Source organism: Meleagris gallopavo, chromosome 12 (genome assembly GCF_905368555.1).
Source record: "Meleagris gallopavo chromosome 12, MGAL_WU_HG_1.1, whole genome shotgun sequence".
Taxonomy (NCBI): Eukaryota; Metazoa; Chordata; class Aves; order Galliformes; family Phasianidae; genus Meleagris; species Meleagris gallopavo.
This window is the reverse complement of record NC_139415.1, coordinates 6,079,200-6,095,840: the sequence shown is the minus strand read 5'-3', so window position 1 is coordinate 6,095,840 and position 16,641 is coordinate 6,079,200. Positions and strand designations below refer to the sequence as shown.

At 42.2% G+C, this 16,641-nt stretch overlaps 1 protein-coding gene across 2 annotated transcripts; it reads left to right on the top strand.

The window, feature by feature from the left end:
• The first annotated feature begins 668 nt into the window (after window positions 1-668).
• Window positions 669-16,423, top strand: FAM81A (family with sequence similarity 81 member A). 2 transcript variants are annotated; one of them, XM_085234287.1, is made up of 11 exons: window positions 669-905; window positions 2,066-2,422; window positions 3,741-3,808; window positions 4,823-4,916; window positions 5,039-5,312; window positions 6,033-6,151; window positions 11,481-11,610; window positions 12,207-12,313; window positions 13,378-13,513; window positions 13,865-14,060; window positions 14,464-16,423. In XM_085234287.1, exons 2-11 carry the CDS (start codon window positions 2,415-2,417, stop codon window positions 14,601-14,603), a joined length of 1,272 nt encoding a protein of 423 aa, XP_085090413.1. In that variant the 5' UTR covers window positions 669-905; window positions 2,066-2,414; the 3' UTR covers window positions 14,604-16,423. The 2 variants fall into 2 exon arrangements, with proteins under 2 accessions (XP_085090413.1, XP_085090414.1); XM_085234288.1 differs by lacking the exon at window positions 4,823-4,916 and having other exon boundaries at window positions 671-905.
• Window positions 16,424-16,641: the final 218 nt, after the last annotated feature.

Below are 16,641 nucleotides of genomic sequence, written 5' to 3'. Positions count from 1 at the left end.
GCTGCTACCCCTGGTGGCTTTTAGCAGGAGCAGGCCCTGGCCCCAAGGGTGCAGCTACGTATAACAGGAGCTGGATAAGAGCCCTCCAGAGGTGGGGTGGCACCACGTTGGTCACAGGCTGTTCTGAAAGCACCCATGATGTGTTTTTGTCTCTAGCCCCTAACCCTAATACATACTGACCCCTTTACTTTAAGAACTGCAGGTTCTGCCCCTGCCTTGCTCTTTATATGGGTGCACGCACACTCTGCGGTGCTTCTCCCATTTGCAGCATCTTTCTAACACAGGTGCTGCGCTGCTGCACAGGGATTGCTCAGCCCACACCAAACAGCCCGTGCTTACCCAAAGGTGGCTGTGCTGAAGCAGCAGGTAGAGCTGAGGTGTGGACACACCTCGTGTGTGCTCTGCCTTTCCAGCAGCACCTCTTGGCTCCTACAGAGGAAAGCACCTGTCGTGGGACACAAAGTTTCACTGCAGCTAAAAGCCAGGACTCGTTTGGAGACACATCGCAGCGTTATACTCTACCAGGGTCTGTCAGCGCTCCGAGGAGCCCCCTGCTCCGAGCGCTGCCGCGGGCAGGGCGAGCCCCGCTGCTGCGCGCGCCCCCGGAGGGGCGGGAGAGCCGCGGCGGAGGGGTGGGAACGGCTGGGGCGGGCGCTACCTATAAATACGGCTGCGGCGCGCCCCCCGCCGCTCCGTTCCCATGGTGACGGCGTCCTGGCAACGGCGGCAGCTCCCGCAGCCCGGCCTGCGTCGGGTCCGCGCCGCTCCCCGCGCCGGACGGACGGACAGGCAGACAGGGTAGGACAGGCGTTGGGGCAGGCGCGGAGCGTCGCGGTCGGAGCGCGGCGAGGAGCGGGACCCGCGAGGCGCGGAGAAGAGGCGCGCAGCCCCCGCCCCCCGCAGTGGTGAGTGCCGCCCCGCCGGGCCCGAGCCCCTCGGCGTAGCCGCCCGCCCCCGCACTACCCGTAACCCGACGGAGGGGCCGGCCGCCCCATCGGGCCGTCGCCCGGCACCCAGCGCCCAGCCGAGGGCGGAGCGGGGCGGGCCGGTCCCGGCCCCCTCCCCTGCCCCCTCCCTTGCCCCGCCCCGCACGGCCCGGCCGGAGCTCCGCGCTGCGAGGCCGCCCCCAACGGAGCCGCCCCCCGCCGCCCCGGAGCGGCTTCTGCTTTGGGTGCAAACGGGGCTCGGAGCCCCGCTGGGCGCGCACCCCCGCGGCTGCGTTTCCCGTGTGCCCGGTGCCGAGGTGCCGAGCCGCTCTGCCCCTGTGCTTCGCATCTCTACCGGCGGCACAGGGAAAATCGCCCTTTCTCGTGTCGACGTGACAAGTGCATTTGGAATAGCCGGCAGTTTAATCGCTCCAAAAGTACCGGATTCACGTATTGCGATTTAAATGGCCACAGCGGTATGAAGCAGGAGGCAGCACCGTTTACAGTGACAACCATGCACTTAAAGCCTGTATTTCAGGCTGTATCTAAGCTGATCCCAGTTTAGCACCATTTAATTGGGAGCCATGTGAAATCACACTCCCCCAGTTCTAGACTTTGGAACGTTTATTTTTTCTTTGATTTGCTTTTTATTAGGCTAAATGAGAAGAAATATGGCATCAGTCCTGACAGCTTTGTGGAGCTGTTAACTGCAATACCTCCAAACTGCAATAAAGTTTTGTACAACTGCTGAACAAGACCTTGGTACATCCCCTCAGGATGTTGGGTCAGATCAAGAAAGCTGCCAATTGGCTCTGAGATTTCCACATGTACTGAGAGATGTGCTCAAATTAACGAAAGATTGGGAAGCCCACCTGTGCACACTGTTTCCGCAGACACCCACGTTCTGCTGGCTGTCTAGTGGCAGTCTGGCAAAAAAAGTGACATCTTCATGCAATCCTGTGCTTCCAGTGCTCCAAAAATGGTTGTCATTTGGTATGAAATGTGTACCAAAGGCCCTAAGATGAAAGCACTTCAGTTGTGGATTTCCTGTTTTGCTGTTTTTTTATAAGGAGTGTTTCACTAAGACATCACTAGACATACAGTCCCCAACATCTGATCTTTTGTTTTTTTTTTTTTAGGTAGTATCCAGTGCCTTGCTGCTGTGATATGCATAGCTCTACCTAAATCAGTGGGATATTCCCACGTTCATAGCTTTGTGTTCAAATCCTGCACTGCACCAAGATCAGTGAGTTGTGCTGTGGCCCAGAGCACGAGGAGCTCAGAGCTCAGAGCTAGCAGCTCGGGCTCCTCAGGCTGCTGTGTGACCTCGTGGGACAGCCAGGCACTGCTTGAACACCTGTGGAGCACTGTGTGCATGAACAGACAGTGGGCCTGGGCCAGTGCAGTGCAATCCTGAATGCAGAAGCCAGCACCATGATACCCAGCTCTTGTACTGGGCTTTCTACTTGCAGGCATGCAAGAACCTAAATGAAGAGGTAGGTGCTATAATCTCTGTTTTCCATAAAGGGAAACTGAGTCACTGGGCATGGAAATAACTGATCCAAAGGCATCAGGATCAGAGAGCGAGCAAGGAACTGAAATCAGACCTTCTGAATTACAGTTGTGTTACTGCTGCTCAGCAACTCAGCCTCTATTCAAACTGTTTTTTTTTTTTTCTTCTAATTTGTAGTTTCTGAAGCACTGTGCTATAAATAGAACATGCATACAGTGGCAATGTTTGCTCTCTTTTTAGGCAGTGCTTTTATAAGTTCCTGAAGCACAAACATGCTTGGAATTTTGAGATCTTGGAGAACAGTTCTATTACTTTTCTACAATTAAAATTGTATGGTTTTGTTTCAATAAACCCATTCTGTCCTCTCTGTTTGTGCAACATATTGCATTAGCAACTGCAAAATTCTTTCTGCGCGTAAGACTTTAGTTTTCAGTAAGCATTTAGGCTCAGACCTCCAATAGGACAGCCATGCTCAATCATGCCATCTTTACAGTTTAAAATATGTATTTGCTTTGTATGGGGTGAAATAGGTGGATTTGATATTGTCTATAAGCTTTTTTTTATTATTTTAATTTCTGACAATGGAGCAAAGCTCCAGTCCTGGTCTCACAGTGAAATACCTGAAATATCTTTTTGAAGCTCTTAACAGAGCTGCTCTGCTGCAATGTCTGCCACAGTCTGGCTGGCTACATCTAAAAATTGAAACAGAATTTATAGTCTGACTACATAAGAATTTACTATATAAAGTGTGGACATTGAGATTTGAAAAATAAATGAATAAAAGATTCAGTTTTCCTAATCTACACTGATCTCTAACATTTTATTGAGGTTTTCTGAAAAACACCTTACCCACAGTAACTTGCTGTCATGAAGAATTTTCATGTCATTCTCTAGCCAATGCATTCCTAAGCTTTACTATAATCCCTCATTTCTCACTTTTGTATTTGTTGATTAATGGTGTCTGGGACCAGCAGACAGATCTAGGACAAGAAGTTTGTCTCTGTCCTGCCAAACCAGTTCTGTTGGTTGAGCAGATTTCAGTTTTAAAGCTGTCAACCGTGCCTTTTGCAAGAGTATCACTTTCACTATAGAACCTTTTTAGAAGGTTTTAGTTTCCATTATTCTGTTCCTTTATATCTATTTTTATATGCATTTATTCTATAAGCAATATTTAAACTCCAAGATCAGACCTGTCAGTGTAATCTTAAACTTTACTTGGAGGTTCACTTCAGCAGGAGCATTAAGTCATTTCAGTGCCAAATGTAAACCATTAAATAATTCAATGTGTACTTTTTCAACAGACATAAATTATTGACCAGAAAATGGCCCAACGAAGCCCAATCTTCCCAACTCTCGCCCATTCTGAAAGGTACAAACTAGAATGTAAAAAATAAAATCTTCATATTGTGGAGTATTATGTGCCTCTCTTCCTCTCTTAATTGTTTGTTTATGGTAATGCTGTAGCTTGGGTCTTTGGAATTTCATAAGCAAACAAGCTGAAATACTGTAGACTCCTTCAAATCATGCCCAGATCACAATTCCTTATTCAGCTTTTACTTAAAATTTCCTGAATGAAATTCTTTAAACTCTAATTAAATAGAAGTCCAAAAGTACTATGTTTAAACCGAAGTCTTCTAACTATAGAGAAAATGTGAAAGCTCAGAGTCAGAGCTGACTATCCTCTTATACCTCTATCAATGTTATTAGGGTGAAAGTAAATTGTCAGTCTGGTTCACTAGCAGAATCGATGTGGACTATACACAGTGAATAACAGAGTTACGAGAACAAAAATCTCTTTCAAAGTGGTGTTGAACTTTTATCTTCTACTTAGGCTTCTGAAAATGTTCCTTTCTCTTTACAGAACAGGAAAAGATTGCATGCATCCAAAGTCTTTTTTTTTTTCCACTTCAATTATCCATGAGCTCCCATTGATTTCATGGAAGCTATGTAGTGCAGAGCTCTTCTGAAAAACGTAGACCTAAATGTGAGCTTGCTTTAAAGGATAAAAATGAATGTGACTTCTGTGGCTGCAAAGCTTGTCATAGTTTTGGTCTCTCCTCAGTTTCTTCACCTGTGTATCCTCCTGTCCCGTTCATGTGAGGACAAGCTTCTGTATGCTATTACAGGGCAGCTGTATAGACTGCAAAAAGGCATGGACGCAAGCTACTTCTTTTTAATCTTGTTCTGGTTTGCTGTATCTCCCTTCCACAGTTTCTGCTTTGATTAAGCCTGAATAAAGATGAAAACTGTAGAGACAAAAAGCATTACTTCTGAAACTCAGTAAGAGGGTCTTGGGTTTGGGTTCTTAATCAAATTATGGTTCAGAACTGTAACTCTTTATAATGCTAATGTCCTCTTCTTAAGATCCTATGTCTCTGTAAAGCTTCTTTAAACTGTAGGAAAAAGAGCCTGACCTGCCTTTGTACGGACAGAGGCAGCAGCAAACAACACCCATTCATCTGTAGCAGCCGGCCTTTGTAAGTGCTTTGGTGTTTCTCCCCAGTGCTGCCACTAAGATAATCTCGTACTGTCTCAGCAGAAAGATGCTATGGAGATTTGTGTCTGACCCAAATCATATCTGAACATTCTTCTCCACCAGACGGGTTCGAAACATCCCGCTGCACAGCCAGGCGCTGACAGCGGTCCCGCTGGCATCTGCGAGCCTCGTGGATCAGCTGGAGGACAGAATCCTCAGCCATGAGAAAACCACGGCTGCGCTTGTGGAACACGCTTTTCGCATCAAGGAGGACATTGTTTCCACTCTGCACAGAATGCAGAACAAAGGGGGGGGTGATCGGTTAGCTAGGCAGCTCCTAGAAGAACACATCCGGAACATAACTGCCATCGTGAGGCAGCTCAACAGGGACATTGAGGTATGTCAGGAATTTTTCACTGGACTAATACTGTTTCAGCTACTTAGTCCTTCTGATTTAATAACAGTTTACCACAGGATGAGAAAGTTCAGGCAAGGTCTAAAGATCCTGTAAGCTTATAAATTGTTTTTGTAACTGTAAAAACTGTTTGCAAATTATGCAATTCCTCCAGTGGCTATGAAAATAATACAGGATATTAGCATGTAAACACAGAAATCTTTGTGGTACTAATGAGCTTGCTTTGAAAAGCAACACTGGAAAACCTTGGCAAAATGAATTAACGTGGTACTAACACCCAGCTAAACTCTAGTTCAAAGACTGTGCTGTATAAACACTAGGAAATGCCTTAGGTCTGTATTAAACTTTCTTTCACTTTGACTCACTGACAACACCAAGCAGCCCAACCCAACTGCTCATTTTTCTGACTAATCATGGCCTCTGCTTGATGAGCAACATGGGTGTGGTGGGAAAAACTGATGGGTAAATGTTAATATTTAAACCTTCATTCCACTGAAAATGTAATAGGTTATGGTGTGGACTTTCAGAATAAGAAATGTTAAGTAACATGGAGGTACCTGTATCAGTACGTACGAGCCTCTATTAAAGTCGTAATAAAATGATACCTGATTTTACTGAAATACTGAAAAATTATGAGTGACATTTAAAAGGTACATTAAACGTAGCATACTGAATTTGTATTTGCATATGAATACTTTGTAGATGCTGCAAGAACAGATACGTGTCAGAGACAATCTCAGCTATGGAACAAATTCTACCCTAAAGAGCCTGGAAATGCGGCAGCTTTCTGGTTTAGGGGATCTTCGTGGAAGAGTGGCAAGGTAAATGTCATTATGGACGTATATTTTTGGGACTAACTAATGTTGCTTTAATCTTGAATTACGAATGTCAATGCTAATGGGCTGAATTCTACTTTGGCAAAATTCCCAGGATAATTTTGCTCGGTGTTTTCAAGAAAATTAACAGTAATCCTTTGCATCTCAGGATTACATATTAAACTAAACAATATGTCCCATAATTCTTGAGATTAATTTTTAACAAGAGACCTCAAATTCCATATAAATCTGGATTTTGTTCAATTTTTAAAAGTACTTTGGTTAGACAGTCTTTGTAGTTTGTCTTTGAGACTAATTAGCAAAATTACTGTAAAGGAGGCATGGAACAATCTGCACTTGTAAAGAACATAATAGTTGCACGTTTTGGCAGACATTTTAGAAGTAGAAATATGTGTGTGAAATTATTGGTTAACCATATTAAAACCTACATAGGCCACCTGATGTGTAAAGAACAGACAGCTATAAAATAATAGAGGTTTGAGGGCTGCTTCAAACTCCAGCTTGCAGCTGTGCAATTACACAGACTTCAGGCTGAATTGTAAATGTGTAGGTGATGGCACAAAGTACATTTGCCTCAGTGTCTGTAAAGTGTAACATAAAAGATGGTTTAGCACAGCTACAGGAAAAGGACCTGGTCTCTCCTAGAATATCTGGGCTAACAACTTCACTGGAATTATACTTGTCCTGAGTTTGACCTATTATCTATAATGTACAGATAACTTCTCTTTTTTTCCTGTACTTCAACTGATTTAGTGATAGCAGCCTATACAAATAATCAGGGAGGGATTTTCCTTGAATTTAAGTTTTCCCTCAAATTGTTCAATTGTTTTTAAGCTTCCCCAGTAACTTCTGAGCCTGTTTTATAAAGAATACTCAGGAGAGGCTTAGCACAGTCATTATGTGTCTTTTTTTTTTTTTTTTTTGTTAAGTTATGCTTCACTGAAGTTATCCTTTACTAACAGGAATGAACTAGATAAGCATTTTTTGTCAAATGAGAATTGATATAAATACATACATAACTCAATGGGAAACTTCATGGTATCATCATAGAATGGTTTGGATTGGAAAGGACCTTAAATATCACCTAGCTGCAACTCCTGACATGGGCAGGGACACCACCCACCAGCACAGCTGCCCAGGGCCCATCCAACCTGGCCTTGAGCACCTCCAGGAATGGAGCACCCACAGCTTCTCTGGGCAGCAATGCCAGCACCTCACCACCCTCACTGGAAAGAATTTCTTCTGTATTTTTCATTTACATCTATTCTATTCTAAGTTTAAAGCTATTATTCCTTATCCTACCACTATACTCCCCAGCTCTCTCACAGGCTTCTTTAGGTACTGGAAGGCTGCTATGAGGTCTGCCTGGAGATTTCTCTTCTCCAGGCTAAACAACTTCCTTTCTCAGCCTTTCTTCATAGGAGGAGTGCTCCAGCTCTCTGAACATCCTTGTGACACATGAGGATGGGCATGACACATCCTCCTTTTTCCCGCCGCCCCCTTTTTTTTTTAATATTAAGTGACCCAAGACAGGCCTTTATGTGGAGCAATGCACTTACTGATTAGCTTATGAAGCAAAATACAATGTGCTTGGTTTCAATAAAGAATTCACATAAATAAACATGTGCCAGCATGAGCTTCACCATGGCCCTGCATGGCTGAGCACTTGGTATTGAGAGCAGCAGTCGACTAGCACAGTCTTTGCCAAGATTTCTTCCTTTATTTACTTTGGGCAACTCCCTGTCATTCTGCCTGGGTTACAATTTATCTGACCGTTTTAAGAGATTACATCAATTTCCCTTATATCAGACTGGGCAATGAATGTGGATTCATTTGTATTCGTTACCATAAGATAATTAGTTTATTGTCTCTAATCATTAGCTCCTATTCAGTATTATGCTCTGTATTTTCCTTATGTGGAGAAGGAAATAAGTTTCCCTTTACCATACATCAATTTAAAGCGGTGGTCTGTGAACGAAGGTTATTTGCCTTCATTTACAAACATACTCTACTTCATTCATTAGTATTCCTATGATTAATGATTATGGTATATCTGGAAATCATAATCAAGATTAGAGTTTCTTGTGTTATACAAATATGCAATACAAAATTTCCCTGTGATAATTTCTGATTACTCTACCGAAAATCTGTTATATAAAATAAGACAAACTCACTTAATGTAATTTTACTTCAGCATTTAGTCTTGCTAGCTTTCAGATTAATTGGAAGAGTGAAACCTTAGATACGTGATCCAGTTACTGTGGGTTTCCAACTTACTGTACATCAGCTAACTCCTCTTCTTGACCATAGCCAAGGTGCTAAGTTCAACTCAGGCTGTAGTGAAAGTAGGCTAATTTAACTCAAAGTAAGTCACACTTGCTCTAGGCTAGCATCATAGAACAGTCTGGTTTAGAACAGACCTTAAAGCCGATCCAGTTCCAAACCCCTGCTGTGGACTGGCTGGCTGGCTGCCACCAGCTTAGCTGCCCAGGGTCCCATCTGACCTGGCTTTGGGCATCTCCAGGGACGGGGCGCCCGCACTCTTCTGGGCAGCCTGTAGCATGCAGTGCATCACCAGTCTCTGAGTGAAAAATTTACTCCTAATATCTAATCTCAAACTCACCTCTTTTTGTTTAAAACGACCCCCCCCTTGTCCTATCACTATCAGACTGTGTAAACAGTCAGTCCCCCTCCTTATAAGTTCCCTTTAAGTACTGGAAGGCTGCAGTGAGGTCTCCCCAGAGCCTTCTCTTCTCCAGAACAGGCCCAGCTCCCTCAGCATTTCTTCATTGGAGAGGTACTCCAGCACTCCATTAGTCTCTGATAACCCACTCCAACAGCTCCAAGTATACAAGCATAGAAGTATACACGTGGACAATTGCCATGACTCAGTCTGTATATGAGTGATGGTAAATCACCTACATCTCAGCCTTCGGATCCTGTAAGAATTTTAGTATCAGTCTCAGGATTCTGGCTGCTTCAATTCCAGTGATTACATGTATACTAAAATTCTGTTCAGTATGAAAGAGTACTATTTATTTCCTAACACCAGCTGTTCTGTAACATGTCAATATCAGTGAGCAATTCTCTATTCTTGAGAGTTGCAGCTTTTAGCTATGAAAACAGAGATTCCTACTTGCGTGTGCAGTTCAGAGGAACAGCTCCAACACTGCCCACAGCTCTGGAGGAGTGTGGCTGGGACAGACCCCACAGCTGAGCTCACCTGCATCAGAGAGCCAACTAGTATCTCTAGCAGGAGAAGACTGGACCCACACTGCAGCTCATGTCTCTGGACCACTCCTCTTTAAGTATCATTTACTGATGATTTTGTGAAGCATTATTACAGGGTTCAGTGTGAATGATGCTGTCCATTTTTCTAAGAATCAGAATTACTATTAAGACAGAAACTGCCTCTATTAATTAAAAGCAGTGACACACTGAGCAGAAAATTATGTATATGCCGATAAATCCATTACTCTCACCTTCTGTCCTTGGCATTGCAAGTTTTATATTAAACAGCTTTGCCATGCCTATTTCTAGCGATAAAAGATCATTAAACCTGTGAGCACTGCCTTATCAAATCTTTACAGAATGTCTTGTGAACTAAGACCATTTGTCTGGAAAGTATGAACACAGCAATCCGGTCAGTACAGAAGTTGGTGTCTGCAGAGGCTGCCTGATACCAGATACCAGAGAGATGGCAGTTATGCATGTTCACACTGGGCCTACTTTGCAGATATAGTCAATTTTTACATACACTGTAGATGTGATTCATTTCAGACACCCTCGACTTATAACATGTAGGCAGATTTTCCTACATGAGAAAATGAGCCTGATGCATCTGGGATGCACCACGTTTAAGATCTTTGTGAGCAAAAAGCCTGCTGCACTCTGCCAGCTGCAGTTGTACAAAGCTCACAGGGAGGGTGGGTCTGACCTGCCAGCGCCAGCTATGCAGAATCTATAGCTCTGCTGTTCCTGCACAGAGATCGCAGGCTTCTGGGGAATAGATAGGTTATTTCATCCCTCTTTTTTTTTTTCAGATAGCAACAAAGTGGAGACATTTGGCTTTTCTTGCCTTTCTAAAGAAGCTGCCTGATTGTAAGACCTAGAATTTACCACTGTATAAACCTAAGCTGCTCTTCTTACAGATACTACTAATTGGTCTTACTATGCTGAACTGCCAAACTATAAATGACAGGTTTTATAATCTGTGGTATTTTGCTTTATTTGTTAGTTTGATACTGAAGGTATACCACCATAATTACAGTAACACAACTATAACTGAGGTGTTGAAAACACATTTTGAAGTGAAAGCTTTCCAACTGAAATGTAAGTTAAGAGAAGTTAAAACATGCCATGGCTTTGAGTAATGATTTAACCTGCCATAGTTTGTCCCATTTACTGCCTTTCCCCCTTCCCCCCTCCCTTACATTGTAACCACTGTCTGTTCTCCACCAGTTTCATAGATCAATTATAGTAACTTTGGTGGTTATAAATATACATGACTCATACTCTGCAGGAGTCTCACTCTTGAAATTATAGTACTTCTATTTTGCATCACAGTTTATGTCCTTATTGTATTACTGTAGATGAAATCCCCCTTGACAAAAGTATTTTTGAAATGCGGTAAGAAATGGACGTATTCCATAGCACATTTGTTGTGAAAATGTTACAGCGTTGAGAAATGTTCCAACATGAAGAAAGGAAACAGTAATTATTATGTGCCAGTACTGCATTTTGTAGTCTTTAGTGAGACAAAATTGCTTTAAATGGCAGCCTTACCTAAATACAGGCTGTGCTAGTTAAATCATAACTTTTCCTCACATTGTTTACTCTCTATATTGGGTACTGTTATTTGGCAAACAAAAATAAGAACGTAAGGCTTAGCAGAACATGGCTACAATAATGGAAAAATGATCTTCATAATTATTTAGGCCTCTATGTAGGGCAAACCATGCACACCACAGCAGATATCTGCTGGAGAGTAACAGAAGTAATGAGGTATTGAAATCCTGCATCTTTGAAATTCTAATGCAATTTCCCCAACTCTGACAATGACACAATTTACACGTCAGTACCAAAAGAACCATAGTACAGCAGGAGTGTGATGAAGTATTTGGGATCTATTCCCATTTTGGAGCAGCTTGCTGGATAGGGCGAGATACATCAGCATTTTTACAGCCTCATAAGACAATGTTTTGCTAGACAGACAGTACTTTCATAGAGATACCTAATATAAAATGGGTGATTTTAAAAGCCTGGGCCTTACATTCTATTCAACTATTGCTTTGGTATTTTTTTATTCAAACAGGTGTGATGCCGGGCTAGCCAGACTGTCTGCAGAGCACAAAATCACATATGAAAGACTTCAGAGCCTAACTAAAGACCAGCACACCTCTAAATTGATCTTAGAATCGAAAATCAAAGAGACAGAAATACAGGTACAGCAGAGCTATAGTCTAACTCAAACAGCTATCGTTCCTGTGAATTATTTTCCTGCCTACGAGGTCACAGATTCAAAGATGGGGGAAGGTCCTGGGGGCACTGAGGTAAAAAGGGACATGATTTAGTGGGGAAATATTGGTGCTGGGTGGATGGTTGAGTTGGGTGATATTGGAGGCCTTCTCCAACCCTGGTGATTCTATGCTTTATATATGCACACAGTCCTTAGATTGAGTACTGCTACACAGCTATGTTAATGTATTGGTCTGAGTGGAAAAGTCCTTACACTGCTGCCTTTTGCATGCTGTGGGAAGCCCCAGTATAGTATACTGGCACAGCAGTGTGCTAGCAACGTACTGTCACGAATCTTGTAGAACTGAACAGCATGCTTTGTAAATCTGCCACAGCTGCTTTTGTGGGAAATATTTCGTTAGCAGTCCTCACAGCACTCCTATTTCTATCTTGTGAGACAATACATTTTTCATCACATCATTTCACCGCCCAAGCTGAATCATGTCGGAAGCGCCAGCAAAACGGGCCTTTCGATCCTCCCCTGCCTGGGTGAGGCGGCGGCTGAGGGCGCGCTGTGTTCCAGGTATCGCACCTGCTGAGCCGCGTGGAGCAGGCGGTGGCGCAGCAGGAAGCCAAGCTGAAGCTGGCCTACAAGGAGAGCGCGCAGCAGCTCCACCTGCTGGACACCAAGTGAGCGAGCGGCGCGGGGCCGAGGCGCGGGGCCGCCGCGGGAGGCGGGGGAGGAGGTCGGCAGGGCCGGGGGGATGGAAGCGAGGGCCCCGCTTTTCCGAGTCTGGGTGGTGCGGCCTTCCGCTAAGGAACAGGTCTACAGCCGCATTTACCTGTCTGCACACATGCGTGTGCTCAGCCTGTTTTACAAAAGCACGCTGATCTGCCCGGTAGAAATTACACCCTTAACGTGGCTGGGCACTTGTGAACACCCAGTTGGGTCCCTAGCTAAGAATTCGGGCAGGACTGTATTAAAAACCAGTTCTATATTTTTGCAAAAGCGTCCCAGTACCTTTTCTGCCAGCGTGCAAAGCAGTGAACGCTGCAGTCCAAAGCTGTGGAAGCTCAGCACTGAGCTCACCGAGTGCTCTTGCTTTTAAGTCCAAAGAGAGAACTCAAATACTCAAATTAGTAAAGAAAAGTCACTGTGTTACTGCCGGGCTCTATCTAGGGCTATGTGCAGCTCAGATACCAGCTCCTGTCCTTGTGCCTCATTCAGCCTTTCCTCCTGCCTGCTGATTGCCACCTCATGACATCCCATCAGCTACAGCACCATGGCTATTTGCAAACCAGATGGGAGAACAGATCCAGATTGCAAATGTTCAGTGGAAAACAAGTGTGCCTGAATGGATGGCGTAAATGTGAGGCAGATGGGGCAGTGCAAGTGGGGCTGTATGAACTGACACTGCCAGTTACATAAGTGGTCATCAGATCTTTGTTCAGATTTGAGATCTATGAAGATGATTGCATTCCATTTTCAATGCTACAAAGAATCTGCATCTAACGTACATCAAAATGTTGTGAAGTTTCATATAAATAACTGCTATTTGGTTGTGGTTTTCTTCTTTAATTTTCAAAACAATGTTGCCTTATCCAATTTAGTAGCTGTAAACTTTGAACATTTACCTTAACGTAGTGTTGAGAATGCAAAGCATTAAATCTTTTCTTATCATAAAAAAAAAAAAAAATCACTGCTGAATGACTTCTCTGCTCTTACCATCTCCTAAATTGCATTATGCTCTCAGACTAAAAAATGCTATTGAAGAGCTCAGCAGCCAGATAGTGTCTGCACGCAGCTGGTTGGAACAGGAACGCGAGAGGATTGAAAAAGAGCTCGTGCAAAAACTTGACCAACTCTCACTGACTTTTAAGGAGAACACAGTAAGTTTCATCCAGATGTCCCAGTAATACTTCTCAGGAAGTGTTCAAAAGCATTATGAGTTACAGGGATGTTATTTGAATGAGACTCTTAGACCTCACCAACATTTGCAGAACTCTTTTTACTGATGTCTAGTGTAACATTCACCATGGACTGAGGGTCTTGAAATAAATCTGACCACTTTCAGTACATCAGTATTTTAGCCTTCTATCAAGTCATTTTAAAATGCTTTCTGAAATAAATTTTAATTCGTTGCACCTGTAAATTCCACATAATAAAAGGTGCATATCTGGGAAAGGCCACTCATTTTAATATCCATGCTAAATCATTAAAATTATTTTCCCTGGCTCCAGGAAATGAGTGAAAGAGCTATAGAGATGAAATTTAACCAGATGTCAGAGAAAATCAACAAAATAGAAGAAATACAGAAGATAACCATGGAAGCACATGAAACACAACAGTCTGAAGAAAAGATAAATATTCGTATTGGCAAACTTCAAAATGAGATTAATGAAGATATAAAAGAAATGAAAGCTGAAGTTAATGCTGGTAGGGCCATAATTAAACAAGATCTTCATTCTAAATTGTGGTAATGTTGAACTTTAATATTGTACAAAATGTCTGTGCATGTACCAAAGTAGTTTAAAGACTGGGCTGCATCTGTGGCATTCAAGAGGATTTTCACTAAGTGTGAAACTCACAGCAGCAAGAGGTGACATCTTATCAGCTTAGAATTGCTTCCCCCAAACCTACATTAGCACAGTTTGGCTGTGATCAGGGGCATTTTGACATTAGTTTGCCAGCATAACGAAAGTCCTATTTTTCTTCAGAACATTTGCCATCTTCCTAGGAGAAAACTGAATACTGTGGTAGGAAGAATATTCTGTTATCAACTATGCCATATTATTACTGCTTTAGATTACAAACTAATTTATCTCTCATCTGCAATTAGGGTTTGCAGCTATCTATGAGAGCATTGGATCTCTACGGCAAGTTCTAGAAGCAAAAATGAAACTTGACAGAGATGAACTACAAAAGCAGATCCACCAAATGAAGCAGGAGGTTCCAATGTGGGGAGAGGCTGGACCATGACTGCAAGATTTTGACTGAGATGAACACTTACTTGTCTGAATAGGCAGACTATAGCCTTGTTCCGGTCTGTAATCCAAATTAAATGCATGTACTGAAGGACATGCTGCTGTTGCACAGGTCTGTATGTTTACTTTGAGTGGTAAATGCAAGCTTTTAATAGACCAATTGACAAGAAGCTTTTATGGGCTGAGGTGCTCACTTGCCACTGCACTACTCTAGCTGCTCTCAGGAGATTACCAACTGTAAAACTGGAGTAATATATTGGTGAAGCTGGCACCTAATTTGCTAACAGCGTTTCAGTGCTCCCCAGTTGTGTAGGCTTGAGCAGGCAATTATATGCTTATATATATATAAGCATCTGCACCCCTGCTTTTTTTTTTTTTTCCTTTTTATTTAGAAACAAAAAGACACAAAAACCCAAACCAAGTTGATATCACTCGTGTAGTATCAGTTTGGCAAGGCTCCCAACCTTGATATACATTACTGTCTTTGAAGTTGATGGACATTTTTGCAGTGACCTTCTCTATCATTACAGGACATTGACTCCTTGTGAGGCAGAACTGGCACTGGACAGACCAATTTTCAAACCCCCTTTTGTTTAGTTGTGCAAATATCCTGCGTGCGCACGTGTGTGTAAACTAAATAGCATTATATAATGTAGTCGTGGACTAAAAATGATTCATGAACAATGTAAGAAACAACTTGTGGTCTTCAGTATTGTGACCTTTTCAGATGAATAACCAAGTGGACTTGAGAAGAGACAAAAATATTTATATAACGGTATTTTTTACTTGGGCATGTGTTCTTGTGACTTGTTTCATTTTATTGATAAAAGCTTTGAAAGGTTTGAGAAGAAAAGAAAGTGATAATCTAACAGTCTGGAGAATGCGATGTAAAATAAAATTCAGTTTATGATCAGATTAGACATTTCTGTGAAGTTCAACAACTAACTCTTCAATAATTTAGTAGGTTTGATTTTGTAATCGAGTTCATGCTGTTTCCAAATAATAACGGTCTATTTTCATTCCCATAACAGAAAACCCACTGAAAATAAGCACTCATACAAAATGCTAACCTATGTGGGAAAATATATATTTTGATTTGATATTATCAGCCACAACTTCATTTCCCATATCTTTTCAAATCATGTAGGATTAAGCACTCACAAAAGGCTTCATCTGGCATCCTATTAACTTGTACAGGTCACAGTAATTCATATACAAAAATGCTATTAATTTATACAAGCATTACTGCTAACTTGTATAAATTGATAGGATGTCTTTCCACTGTCTTTGTAGACTGATTATTTTTCTGGCTAATGCTGCAAAACTAGACTCTTAATTGGACAACCTGTGGCAAGTGTTTCTCCACTTCTACAAAATAATTTATGGCCCACAGACTTACCATAGTAAAATAAATAAAGGCTCTAAAAACATTCCCATTACTTTCACTGGGACAGTATATTGTGGGAAAAAAAATAAAAATCAAGAAAACATGCACTAATCTTTACAAGATTACTGCCTAAATTTGTATCCACTTCCTATGTAGTTGCAAAAATTTCAGGTATCTTTGCATTAAAATACTTTCAACTTTGACTTCCAGTGCTCTCCAATAACCACACTGCCTCTGTTATTCCTGTTTTGTACCATCCATGTACTGTGAAGTATATTTACGATGGCAGCTAAAAGGGAAGCCCTGTTCACTAAAGGAAGACAGTGCAATTCTCACAGATGTGTCTTGGGAATTGTCTAAAAATTAATTCTTTCTTCATGTATTCTTCTCTATTCTTAAATATTTAGCCAGGTGCAATGGCAATGCTATCTCTGGTGTTTTGTAAAATTAACAAAAACCCTGAATGTGTGAAGAAGCAAGAAGCGATGGAACAAAAACTCAACACCTTTTCTTCTGTAGTTGCAAATACTCTAGAGAGTATTGTACAATACACACACACAAAAAAAAAAAAAGCATAGAGGGAAACAGATAAACAGTTATATATGAATTTAATAAAATGTTTCTCTTATAAAATGTTGTGTGATTC